This window comes from Dioscorea cayenensis, chromosome 5 (assembly GCF_009730915.1).
Source record: "Dioscorea cayenensis subsp. rotundata cultivar TDr96_F1 chromosome 5, TDr96_F1_v2_PseudoChromosome.rev07_lg8_w22 25.fasta, whole genome shotgun sequence".
In the NCBI taxonomy this organism is placed as follows: domain Eukaryota; kingdom Viridiplantae; phylum Streptophyta; class Magnoliopsida; order Dioscoreales; family Dioscoreaceae; genus Dioscorea; species Dioscorea cayenensis.
Window position 1 is genome coordinate 25,502,546 of NC_052475.1, and position 13,115 is coordinate 25,515,660.

General features: G+C 33.3%; 1 protein-coding gene across 1 annotated transcript; it reads left to right on the forward strand.

Moving 5' to 3' along the window:
- The first annotated feature begins 5,382 nt into the window (after positions 1 to 5,382).
- LOC120261546 (receptor like protein kinase S.2) lies at positions 5,383 to 8,318 on the forward strand. Its single transcript, XM_039269478.1, has one exon. The coding sequence runs from the start codon at positions 5,679 to 5,681 to the stop codon at positions 8,121 to 8,123; it is 2,445 nt and encodes an 814-aa protein (XP_039125412.1). The 5' UTR covers positions 5,383 to 5,678; the 3' UTR covers positions 8,124 to 8,318.
- The last annotated feature ends 4,797 nt before the right edge of the window (positions 8,319 to 13,115 follow it).

The following is a 13,115-nucleotide window of genomic DNA, read 5'->3' on the forward strand; positions in this document are numbered from 1 at the left end:
CCGAGACCAATTACCACCGGTGGTACTTCAAAAAGCAAAATTTCAAACCCAAACACACAAGCAAAATACCAGGTCAATTATTATTTTATCAGCAGCATATTCCCAACTTTTTCCAAACCAATGTGTGTGTTTCATTGGGCAGTGGAGAGAAGAAGTATTGAAAACAAAAAGAGATAGAGATAGAGATAGAGATAGAGATAGAGTTGAGGAGGATTTTCCAACTAATGATGTGATGATCAGCACTTGCAAGTTGATGTATATGTCTCTGTGCTCCATGAGTAATCCTTTGAACAATAACAAAAACAAAATAACAATAAGAAATAGCCCTATTTCAATATATATCAATGTAATCCTATCAAAGCTCCATTCAGGTGACATTAGTGTTGGTGCTTGTCAATTCCTCTTGCACTTGGGTTTGCTCCCACTCCAATTGCATCTTGAAAACTATCAAAGCATTTGCCTCCACTGTTTGTAATCTAATATCCCCCTTTTTCTTTTTCTTTTTTCTTTCGGTTGGTTGTTGGTGTAGTTGGGGTTGTAATATACACATTTTTCATAGTTTTATTTGTGGGATAAATCAAAAGGTAAATTGGATTGCACCAATTAAATCTTATTACAAAGAATGAAATAAAATATCAAATCTTCAAACAGACAAGACAAATTTTTTAGAAAAAGAATTAGAATAGAACTTTATAAAAAAAAAAAAATTTCCTATAGATTTGTTTATGTTGTTATCTCTAAGTGGTATGAGTGGAGCCTCATTACATTTTCCTGACTGATTATTTTTAGTTTTATGTGTCTTATCTCAAGGACAAATTATATAAGTTGAAATGTTATATTGCTATTTGGTTATGTCTTTCATAATAATAAAAATTGAGGACAAACTCCAATTATTACTAGTTTAGTTCTAAATTTATAATAACATTTTAGACTCAAATAAAACCATGCATAAGTTTGGTGCACAACACATTACAAGCATAAGTCAACCAAAAAGGGGAAAAAAGAAAAGTGATGATCCAATTTAAACTTTTCTCCATTTCTTTTCCATGCCCCAGCTGACTTTGTAGCTTGGGATTTGTGACATGGAAAACATATATTTGAACTATTTTCCAAAATATATTTGATATTTGAAAATGATTTATATTTTATGTTACTAATGGATTATTTTTGTAAAAATGGGTAATTCTTTGATATCCTTTTATAATTAAGATCATATTCGTTTTTATATCTCTTGGAATCTTGGATGCCATTGATGTTTGCTTTCCTTATTTGAGTACTATTAAAATCATAACCCAAATAAAAAAAAACATTTATACAAATATTTGATTAAAAAAACCTAATGAATTAAAGTTAAGTTTGGCTAACGGATCCACCATGGGAGTTAGTAGTGTTAGGTGAACGCTAAAGTAGTGGACCAGGGGTGTGAATGAAATGGGGTCAATGTCATAGCTAACTTTCCTAACTTTTGATCTTATATAAAAGTCAGTTACATAAACCAATAGATCGGAATTGGGAAGTAAAGCTTTTATATATATGTATATAAGAAATGCAAATCTGGGACGTCCATAGAAACAAATTGACATATAAACAATTGAAAGAACAATAGTAATGAAACAGTGCTTAACTATAGTACCTAGTCCATACGGATTGATCACGATCTACGATAATAATATTATACATCCAATTTTTCACTGTGTAATTATTTATAAGCACAATAAAACTTCTACATCTGAATGACTTTATACCATTGATTGATGATCAAACTGGTTGATATTCAATTTTTCTGGATTTATAATTTTAGAAATATGTAGAATACGCACCCTCATATATATATATATATATTCATCTCAATTGTTGTAAAAGGAAGTTGACCTCGATAACGGGTAATAGCCTAGTGATTAAAACACCAACTCCTATATAAGATATTGAAGTTTGATGTAAACTTTAGACAATCAGTTTATGTATATATATATTTTTTTCAAAAATTTAGAGTCCAATAACACCTTATGCCTGCTATATTTGAACAATGGACAATTTACACTTGTTGGCATTCTATAATGGCCTTTAAAAGTAAGATATTTCAATTGTCTCTAATAAATTTTTAATAATTTGGTTATAAATTTAAAAAAATAGAGAAATCATAATTTTATTAAAATAGAAAAAACAGAGTACAACAAATAACATGATATAACAAAGTACAAAACAGAGGAGATAAAAACAATACACAAAGCCCATAACAAAAATTTACCGGGGATTTGGTTAAATAAATTAAATTATATTACATGAATTATATGAATTTGTATTAAAATAGAAACATATTTAAAGCAAATGGTTTGTACATATTATTAAGAGGAACAGAGAAGTCACACCTAATATGAAACTGGGCTATACCTACTTTTTCGATAAAATAGGAAAATTAAATCATTTGAAATATAAATATATAATTAACCTATGTCTTTATTTGTCACCCCTATCCCTAATAGCACAAACATGATAAGACACAGATAACGCTAGCCGCTAGGATAATGAAAAATGACAAAATGAAATTATTGCTGTTGTCCCCTCTGATGTGAGAACAAGTTCATACTTTTTATCATTAAAAACAAGTTAATACTACTCTCAACCAGTTAATGAAAAAAATCATTTGATACCAAGACGGTCATATACTTGACCTTAATATCAAAATTAACTCAAAAATTTATTAAAAAATAATAACAATAACGGATCATCAATTATAAATATAAATTTACAGTTTAAATTCCTCATCTTTGGTTAAGGATGTGTAGGTTGAATGATTAATTTTTAATCCGAACACACGTCTTTGATGTATCATTAAAAATAATAATAATAACAATTAAATAAAAATAAAAAATCAACGGATGTCATTTGATTTCAATACTCCGCTTATCTCGCCACTATTTTCTTTCATTGAAACATGCATTACTGTCTTAATATATATATATATATATATATATATATAAAAAAGCATACTATTTCTCCTGCTAATTAGGTGGATAACACAGAAATATAGACACAACATCCAAAAAAGAAGTTTGAAATATTGAATACAAAACAGAAGCCCACCGGCCTAATTGGAATACTTATGCTTTTCCAAAAAAAAGAAAAACACAGATGGGAACCCATGCTTTTTTTATTTTTTTATTATTTTTTTTATTATTTTATTATTATTATTTTTTTATTTTTTTATTTTTTAGAAAAACCATGCTTTTTAACCTCCACTTTTGGGGGTAAGGTAAGGGAAGGGTTTTTAAAAACCCATGCTTGGTTGGAGGTTTTTGGAGGTAAAATAAGGGAAGGGTTTTTAAAATCCCATGCTTGGTTAGAGGTTTTTGGAGGTAAAATAAGGGAAGGGTTTTTAAAAACCCATATTTGGGTAGGAGGTTTCAGGGGGAGGTAAGGGTTGAGAGGGTGAATGGAGGTTTCAAAACCTCCACTTTTCTCTCATTTCTCAGCCTCCAAATGGAGTGTTATGGAGGTCAAGTACCAATATTTTTTTATTAACCAAAATGCCCATACTCATTTACAAAAATTACAAGATATTTGATTAATTAATAATATAATACTATTAATGAATATTATTATATTATTCAATTATACAAAATTAATATTGTTATATTAATTAATATCATTATTAATATTATTATATAATATTAATTTTATAATTGTATTAATTAATATTATTATATTATTTAATTATATTAATTAATATTATTATTAATTAATTAATATTATTATATTATTTAATTTATATTATTATATTATTTAATATTAATTAATTAATAATATTTAAATATTAATTAATTAATATTAAATAATATAATAATATAAAATAAATAATATAATAATATTAATTAATATAGTAATAATTAAGGGTGAGATTTACATAAACAATGAAGTGAATGATGTATAAGTTTCATTTAATTGTAAATAAAGTTACAATTTTTTGTCTTTTATCTTAAGGGTAATTTAGTAATATTACTATATAACCTTACCTCCAATTACCTTCAAACCAAACACAACAAGATTTCAAAACCTCCATTTATCTTATCTTATCCCAAGCAATAAAAAGTTTAAAACTTCCTTTTACCTTCCATTACCTTACCTTACTTTACTTTATGAAACCTTCTTATACCTCCATCCAAGCAAGCCCTAAGTCTAGAACACCATAAACACATTATTTACATTTTGACTATATTCTATGCACACCAGAAAGTTGTTGAAACTTGAAACAGGGGATCAGAGTTAAAAACAATCTGAGTTTCTGAAGTAACAGTAGAGGGGCATAAAGAGAAATGAAGGAATGCATCTTCATTAAAGACTTAATAATGAGTTTATTTATTCAATACTATTAAACATTGATATTAGTGTATTTAATGCTATTAGTTTACATATATACATGGGCCTCAAACCTCGACCCTATATTTAAAACTCCTAAATTTAATTATGACTCCAAAAAAATCATATAAATTTATAATTAAAGTTTTTTTTTTAAGAAATGCCTAGTAGTTATTACTAGCATTCCCATTACCAACCTCAGAATTTTTGTACGAGAATGATAAATATGTTTTAAAGAACAAACACATGTGGAAGTGTATCAATTATGGTGGTTAGACGACCTCTTAAAGATACATCATAAATGATTTGTAAACCCCATCATGTAACACCAAAGAAAAAAGACACATCACCTCTAATAGAAGACTCATCTAAATCAATAAATAATATCTTAGCTCAAAACAATATATATAAATCAGTACTACTACATGACCCACTAATTACCCAAGTGGTTTTTTCTTTTGTGGTATAACATAAAATAAAATACTCTTACAAACCATACTTTAAATATTCAAGCAGTCCATAGTTTTTTGTTTTTTGTTTCTAAAAAAAATGATTCAAAAAATATCTCCTCCGTTCTTTTTTTATCTATCATAAACCCATATTCCTTTTTATCCGTAATTTTTAAACATCAATAAGCATTTATTATTATTATTTTTTTCAAAATTACCCTAACACTTTATTTAATTTTTTTCTGAAATTTAACATGAGAGAAATATAAAGATATAAATTAGAGATAATTTTGAAAAAAAAATCACTATTTTTTTATTAAATTATATGAAAATAACCTGTATATGAGATTCGATTATTTACTACGATAAAAAAACTGAGTACTAATTTTTTCACGAATATTAGTTAATAAATCAAAATCAGAGCAAACATCAATTTTCAGAACAAATTTAAACAAAACCAAAACCAATAATGCTCACACATTCAAACCCAGCCTCAATGAAATCGAATGCCAAGGGTAGAATAACAGCAAAAACCCAAAACGCGACGCCTATGTGGTACAAAAAAACTTCTACACATGGAAACTGGAAGGGTCGCGTAACGCCACACGTGACTGGCGCCGCTGACAAGGCTAACAACACGGTTCAATTACTGACCTCACCGCCCACCCTCTCTCTCTCTTCTCTCCCGCCATCTCATTCTCATCCAAGTTCTTGACGTCAATACGCGTATTAGCACCTTTGTTTTTCTAGAAACTCATTTATCTTTCTTGCTTCTTTCTTCTCTAACATAAATAACAATCCCCATCATGTTTTCCATTTCCCACTGCTAAGTTTTGGGTCTGGGGATAGCTACTACATTCAAACGAAGAAGCCATGCCTCTAAACCGGCTCTGTTTCATTCTCCCGGCTGATACCGATGAGATCAGTCCTGAACCTGCAGAAGTATCTCCAGCTCCAACCAACAAACCAAAGCCTAAACGCACTGCCAAAAGCCTCCTCCATTTGCCCGCCGCTTCTGTCTCTGTTTCCACCGCCGTGATGAACACAACTCACCTGGCTCTCTTTCTCCATTCCAAGACATCCCCGGCGTCCACCCAAGCTACTACTACTAACAACAACAAGAAGAAGGTCACTGATAGTAATCCCAGGATTTTCAGCTACTCAGAACTTTATATAGGCTCTAATGGGTTTAGCGATAAAGAAATCCTTGGTAGCGGTGGTTTTGGTCGTGTTTACCGTGCCGTGCTGCCCAGTGATAACACCGTCGTCGCTGTCAAATGCGTTGCTGGTAACCGTGCTGACCGTTTGGAGAAGACCTTCGCTGCGGAGTTAGCCGCCGTCGCTCAGCTTCGCCACCGGAATCTTGTCCGGCTTCGTGGTTGGTGCGTTCATGACGAGCAGCTTCTTCTTGTTTACGATTACATGCCTAATCGGAGCTTGGACCGAGTGCTTTTCACTCCGGTTTGTTCTCCGTCTCCGGCTCCGGTTCTCAGTTGGGAGCGGCGCAAGCGCATCGTCGCCGGGCTTGCGGCTGCGTTGTTCTATCTTCATGAACAGCTTGACACTCAGATCATTCACCGTGATGTTAAGACGAGCAACGTGATGCTTGATTCTGGGTATAATGCCAGGCTTGGTGATTTCGGTCTTGCCCGGTGGTTGGAGCACGATGAGCTCGGACTCTCGACGAGATCCATCTCGCTTAACAACAACTACCAGTTCAGGATGTCCGAAACCAGTCGAATTGGCGGCACTATCGGTTACTTGCCGCCGGAGAGCTTTCAGAAACGGGGAATGGCCACGGCCAAGTCCGATGTTTTCAGCTTCGGCGTTGTTGTTCTCGAGGTTGCAACAGGACGGCGTGCGGTGGACCTCGCGTTCCCCGACGAGCAAATATTCATGCTTGATTGGGTCCGGCGATTGGCCGACGATAACAAGACGTTGAACGCCGCTGACCCGAAGCTGCGCGACGGGTCTTATACACTCATCGGAATGCGGCGGTTCATTCATCTTGGTCTCCTCTGTTCTCTTCATAATCCCACGTCTCGTCCAACAATGAAGTGGGTTGTTGACGTTCTCGCCGGAGATTGTTCCGGTGAACTCCCGGCTCTCCCGTCTTTCCAATCGCATCCTCAGTACATCTCTTTATCTTCATCATCGTCGGACACAACCACAAGTACCGCAACCATTACTGCCACTCTGTCCAGCTTCGTCACCGCTGCCAACACCACCATGTTCCTCACCGCCGACAACGGCACTGGCAACGGCAATGGCACCGGCGAGGAGAAGAGTATTCGTGATGTGACGTCATTCCCAAACGTAGACACTCCGAGAGAAATCCCCTTCAAAGAAATCCTCACCATCACAGATAACTTCTCAGAGTCTCACATGGTAGCAGAGCTCGACTTCGGCACCGGCTACCACGGCTACCTCCACGGCCGATACCATGTCCTCGTGAAACGTCTCGGCATGAGGACATGCCCGGCTCTACGCGCGCGGTTCTCAGACGAGTTACACAACCTTGGAAAGCTCCGGCACCGGAATCTCGTCCAGCTCCGTGGATGGTGCACAGAACAAGGCGAGATGCTCGTCGTCTATGACTACTCCTCCAACGCAAGCCTCAGCAACCTCCTCTTCCTCCCTAAAAGCTCAGTCCTTTCATGGCAACACCGCCACCACATTGTTAAAAATTTAGCATCAGCCATTCTCTACTTGCATGAAGAATGGGACGAGCAAGTGATACACCGGAACATAACTTCGTCGGCGATCTTCTTGGATCCTGACATGAATCCTCGTCTTGGTAGCTTTGCTCTGGCTGAATTCCTATCCAGAAATGAACATGGGCACCATGCTTCCTCTAGTCCAGTTCGTGGGATATTTGGTTACATGTCACCGGAGTATATAGAGACCGGTGAAGCGACGACAATGGCAGACGTGTATAGTTTTGGGGTAGTAGTGTTGGAAGTGGTCACCGGAATGATGGCTGTGGATTTCCGGCGGCCGGAAGTGTTGCTTGTGAGGAAAGTGAGGAACTTTGAAGCTAGTAATGGAACAGTGGAAGAGCTTGTGGATTGGAGATTGGATGGCAAGTGTGATCATGGGGAGTTGATGAGGATGGTGAAGTTGGGAATAGTTTGCACAAGATCTGATCCGGATTCAAGGCCAAGTATGAAACAAATTGTGAGTATTTTGGATGGAAAACATGATGATTTACTGACGATGTTTGAGGGGAAGAAGACTGAAGGGAGAGAGGAGTGGGAGAGAAAGAATGCTTCTTCATTATCATCGATTAGGAGTATTCAAGCTCTTGGGATTCAGTGAAGAGTTTGTTTGTTTTGATGCTTAGTTCTTGTTCAAATTAAGTTTTTAGAATCTTTTCTGTTCTGTTTGTCTGTCTGTCTGTCTGTCAGTGTAAATCTCATCAGTGTTGGATGTAGAGTATGTGTAGAGTATTTTGCATAGTTTGGTTTTTTTAATATTAATCTGTTTGATAATATGGTTTTAGTGAGTCACACACTTACATGTCTTAGTTTTGGTTGTGTTGTTTGTGTATCTCTACAATAGCTTAGTAGTTAAAACATTTTACTTTCACTATGTTACATATTTCTATGTGGGAGATGAAATATCTGCCTGATGTAAGACTAAAACATAAATAGGATCATTGTGTATGATGCCTTATCCAGTTATAAAAAAATTGCATATGTAATGAAAATAAACTAAGATAGTCGATTTAAATTTCATTAGAGACATGACTTGCTCCATAAACTAAATGACTTTATTCCCAATATATTGACTCATGCTGAGTTTTACTAAAGCCTAAAAAAATATTTATAGTGGGGTTTTAGATTTATAATGAATTAAGCTTAAATCTCAATTTTTTAATTAAATATGAACACAAAATAATAATAATTATCATAATATTATTTATACTGAATCAATTGAAATAGAAGATTACCCTCTCTCTAAATGATTATTGAATTGTATAAACATATCAATCACATCAAACTCTTATGATGATAAAAGATACACACTGGTTGAGGTCAAAAGTTCTTGTGGATCTGAAATTCTCAGAAAGGAGACCAGTTTCTTATTGTTTCCTCCTGTTAAGCCACAAAGATCTCTACCAGAAGTTCACTATATATGAACACATGTATAGATTGAAATTTTGTCTTCATATTTGGTGAAAAGAAGGGGACCAAGTTTGACAAAAAAGGGATTGGGACTCCACAACTAATGCAAAGAGAAAATTATTTGAAAGTCTTGTGTCCCTTTTTTAGGTAGAGAGCAGCTACATTTATTATTATTGTATAATAATAATAATGTTGATGCTGAGACAAAATAATGAACAAGAGATTGATGATGTTTTCAATCATACTAATGTGGGTTTTCATTGTCTATTGTCTATTGTCTGTGTTGGCATTGATGAGAAAGTATGCATAAAAGCTTTCATTGACTTTGATAGCACTCTTTCTGGCTTTTTGTTTTAATGGACACAATTGTCAGATTCACATAAGTCAAGAGTGGATGATCAGCTTAATTAATGATAATAATAAAATAAATAAATAAAAAGATCACCTAGATTGAGCTTGAAGGCAACATATTTTATACATTGGATTGAGTTTTCTAATTCATCAATGTTGTTTCCTATTATTTTGGAGAATGGTAGGTAAACCAGATGATTTATTAGTAATTTAGAATTATGAATTTATAACCTATATGAAAGTATGGAGGATTAGTAGGTAACCAGAAGATATATGGTATCTTATTCTCAGTCCAAGTGTTGTACAGTGTGATTCTTATGCTTGTATCACAAGAGGAAGCCAGTATTGATAAATGATTAGAATATACAGTGACAAAAAAAAAGTAAAATAAATTAATATAAAAAAAAAAGTAGATACCATGTCGGTGGATATGAAAGGAGAACTAGTGCATAAACAAAATAAAGTATTGTTAGGTAGGTTTGATTGAAATGAATACATGTATGTATATATATACATTTCCCTGGTATTATAATAAACAATCCTTGCCAACTAGCAAAAGATTATATATATATATATATATATATATATATAACAAAACTCTTTTAAATTATAATGCACATCAGGAGTTTTGAATTTGGTTTGGGGGGAAATCTTCAAATTTATTGAATTAATATCAATTATAATATCTCAATCAACAACTCCTATAATAAAAAATTACTACTTTAATCCTTTTTCAAGTCAAAAGTTGAGTGTTAAAATGTATGACTTGTCCCCAATAAAATAAATAAATAAATAAATAAATAAAACCAATCAATAGTTAATATTAGCAACTTGTAATTTAATGATTATAATTTGTCTATATATACCTCCAGAAATGTGGTGACTGGTGAGGAAAGGTCTTTTTGAGGGTACCCCAGGGAACACATCAAGTAAAGATATGGAACCTATTATTCAGAGAATTCTGAAAAATCCAAACATCTAAAAAGAGACATAAACATAAGAGGAAGGAATTTGTCAAATTATAAGTTATGGTTTCCAACTAAAAGTAAAAATAATAATTATTTTGTCCAGGGCAGTGTGAACATAATAAAATTTTCTAAAGGAGATATTTGCATAATACCAAAACTTGAGAATTGGCAAGGGGATGAATGAACAAAGAGTGGATGTGTAATCATTAATCAAAGGTAACAAACTAACTAACCATAACAACTTACAAGCATGGTAGCGCAGACCCAAGGAGAATTATTAGTTCCAGTTTCCCATCAAGTTTACTGAAAGGCATTGCCTTCTTTGAGGAGATTGCTGCGATTGACTAATAAGTGGAACTATATAGTCTATTTGTCATAACCTAGGAAAACTATAGTGAGGTTTTGATCCTAGTGTCATCATTGTAGAGAGTCACTGATCTTCTCCTTGGTTTATACCATATGATAATGGCATTTGCATACTATAACAAGAAAAACAGTGTGTGTAAACTAGAAATCCATGTCAACTGAGGCCAAAGGATAAATTTCACACGCTCTACAGATACAAGCTTTATGGAGAAAGAGATGTCTTTGAATGATGTCCTGTTCACATTAACTCAAAAACATAAGTCTTAATTTATGTACATGATACAAAAAAAAAAATGCAGATTGATATCTTTTCCTTTAAGGATAAAACAATAAAAGTTAGTAAATTATGCCTATGTTAACACCTGGGCTGGCCAAGCAACCGAGTTCAATACAGAAGTTGATCCTTCTACCATCCAAACGATTACCCTTTTTTTTTACTACAACTACAAGCGAATTAATCTAGCTATCCAGCAAAACACCTAAAACTAATAAAACTACATTTAATCAACCTAGCCTATAAGTTTTAATCCATAATTATTTTCTTATTTTCAGTAGGCATCTTGCGCCAGCCCACAATTGGGTAAGTGCTCTGAATGAAAAAAAAAAGGTTCCTCAGACCTTAAAATAGGGATTGAATTACTAAATACTGAGATAGGATGATAGAGATGGATGAGGCTGGAGAGAGACAGACATCTGTTCTTCTTTCAAATATATCAAAATTAAAAACAATAGAAAAGATTAAACCACAGCGGCTAAGAAAAAAACAAGAAAATAGCACTCTGACGTTTGAGGAAAGAATAGAGAAGACAAGAGGGTAATTTAGACATGATACATAATAGTTTACTTAAAAATTTTGTAAATAATAATATCTACTCTATAGGAAAAACGAGAAAGAACAGTGATTTTTATTACAAAGTCAGTGTTTTCCACAGTTTATCAATAATGAGTAAAGACTGTTGTTGCATTTAGAACACATGAAAAGGAGTAATGCTATTTATTCAAACTGAACTCCTAAATACAGATGGTTGCTGAGGTCGGTGTTACCAAAGTATACTTCGGAAAACTATATAATAGTATTAACTATTAACATGATGTGCTAAAGCTAGGTGTCAATAAAAAATAAAAATAAAAAAGAAAATAAAGAAAGTATACAAGAGCAAGCTTTAACCCCAACTAACAGAAGCCAAATATTAATCACTGTGGTAAAGTGAAGCAAAGCTTACATCTGGTTACTAAAAAGTAGTCCTATCCTTGTAAACTTAGAATACAATAAAGGTACTAAACCTTGAATGATAACCGGTGCTCTATATTACACAAAGAGGTGAAACTTAAATCTTAGTGCCATAAATTTGCATGTCATCAATCATAATTTCATATATGATCCAGTTGTCAAACGCAACTCATCAAGGAGAAACTAAAACTAATGAAAGCGGAAGTGGTATAACATGCCAAGAAGAATGGAAAAAGTCTTGACATTCATGGAAATAATTAGATACTAATAAAAATAAATAAATAAATAAAGTACGCTTTTTGGGAAGATCTATGGCCAATGCACAAATAGATTTTTTCTTTTTTTTATATATGAAAGAAAAGAAAAGAATAGAAAAAAGGTTAGAGTCCAATTAATTAACTCAAACAATTGGTGCATTTCTATAAACATAGTAACCAAATCAAACAGAATACACATACTCAATTATCCAAATCCATACACTGGGATGTTACAGAAAAACAATTCTATTTCCTTTTGGAAAAAAAATCTATTTTTTGTTGTTTGCATTAATAATATATTGATTACTGCCTACACAACTCCTCCTGACAAGAGTAAGACTTCCTCTACTACCTTGCCAAAAAAACAAGTTACTCATCAAAAATATCATTTCCACTTTTTTTACTTAGATCTAATATGTGCATATGCATAATAAAGATACAATCTCCTCCCTTCAAACAATCCTAATTAGTTGTTATATCATATACTACCTTCACCTGAGCAAATTCATATACAAATGCTTGATTATTAGAGTCACGATTAAACTTTCATGAGTATACTAACAATGTGAGTAAGCTTATAGGCACATGTAATTCTCTTCTTTGGGGACTAGGATTTATATCCATAAACAAGCTAGGCCTAGATCACTATAATTGTAGCTTTAATTTAAGTCTCTAGATTAACCCAAGATAACAAAAAGTGCATTTCCTCCAAGAGACTGATGATGGACTAAGCTGAAATATTCATAGTTTGATTCATAATGGTGTGACTACCTTTAGAGAACTGAAATCTGAAAATGGCACTGCCACCAACCTAATTCTTCAATAATTCAAGATTTGGACAAGATCGTTCATCAATTTTTTGAATGGCTCATATTGCCCTCCCCCGCACAAGCAGATTTGCACACATAAATCACCAGATAGATTATCTACAGCAAGCATCAAAATTTAGCAGAAACATAGAATGTCATAATAACTCCAAAATTAGATAAACATATTGTGAGGCAGCCCCC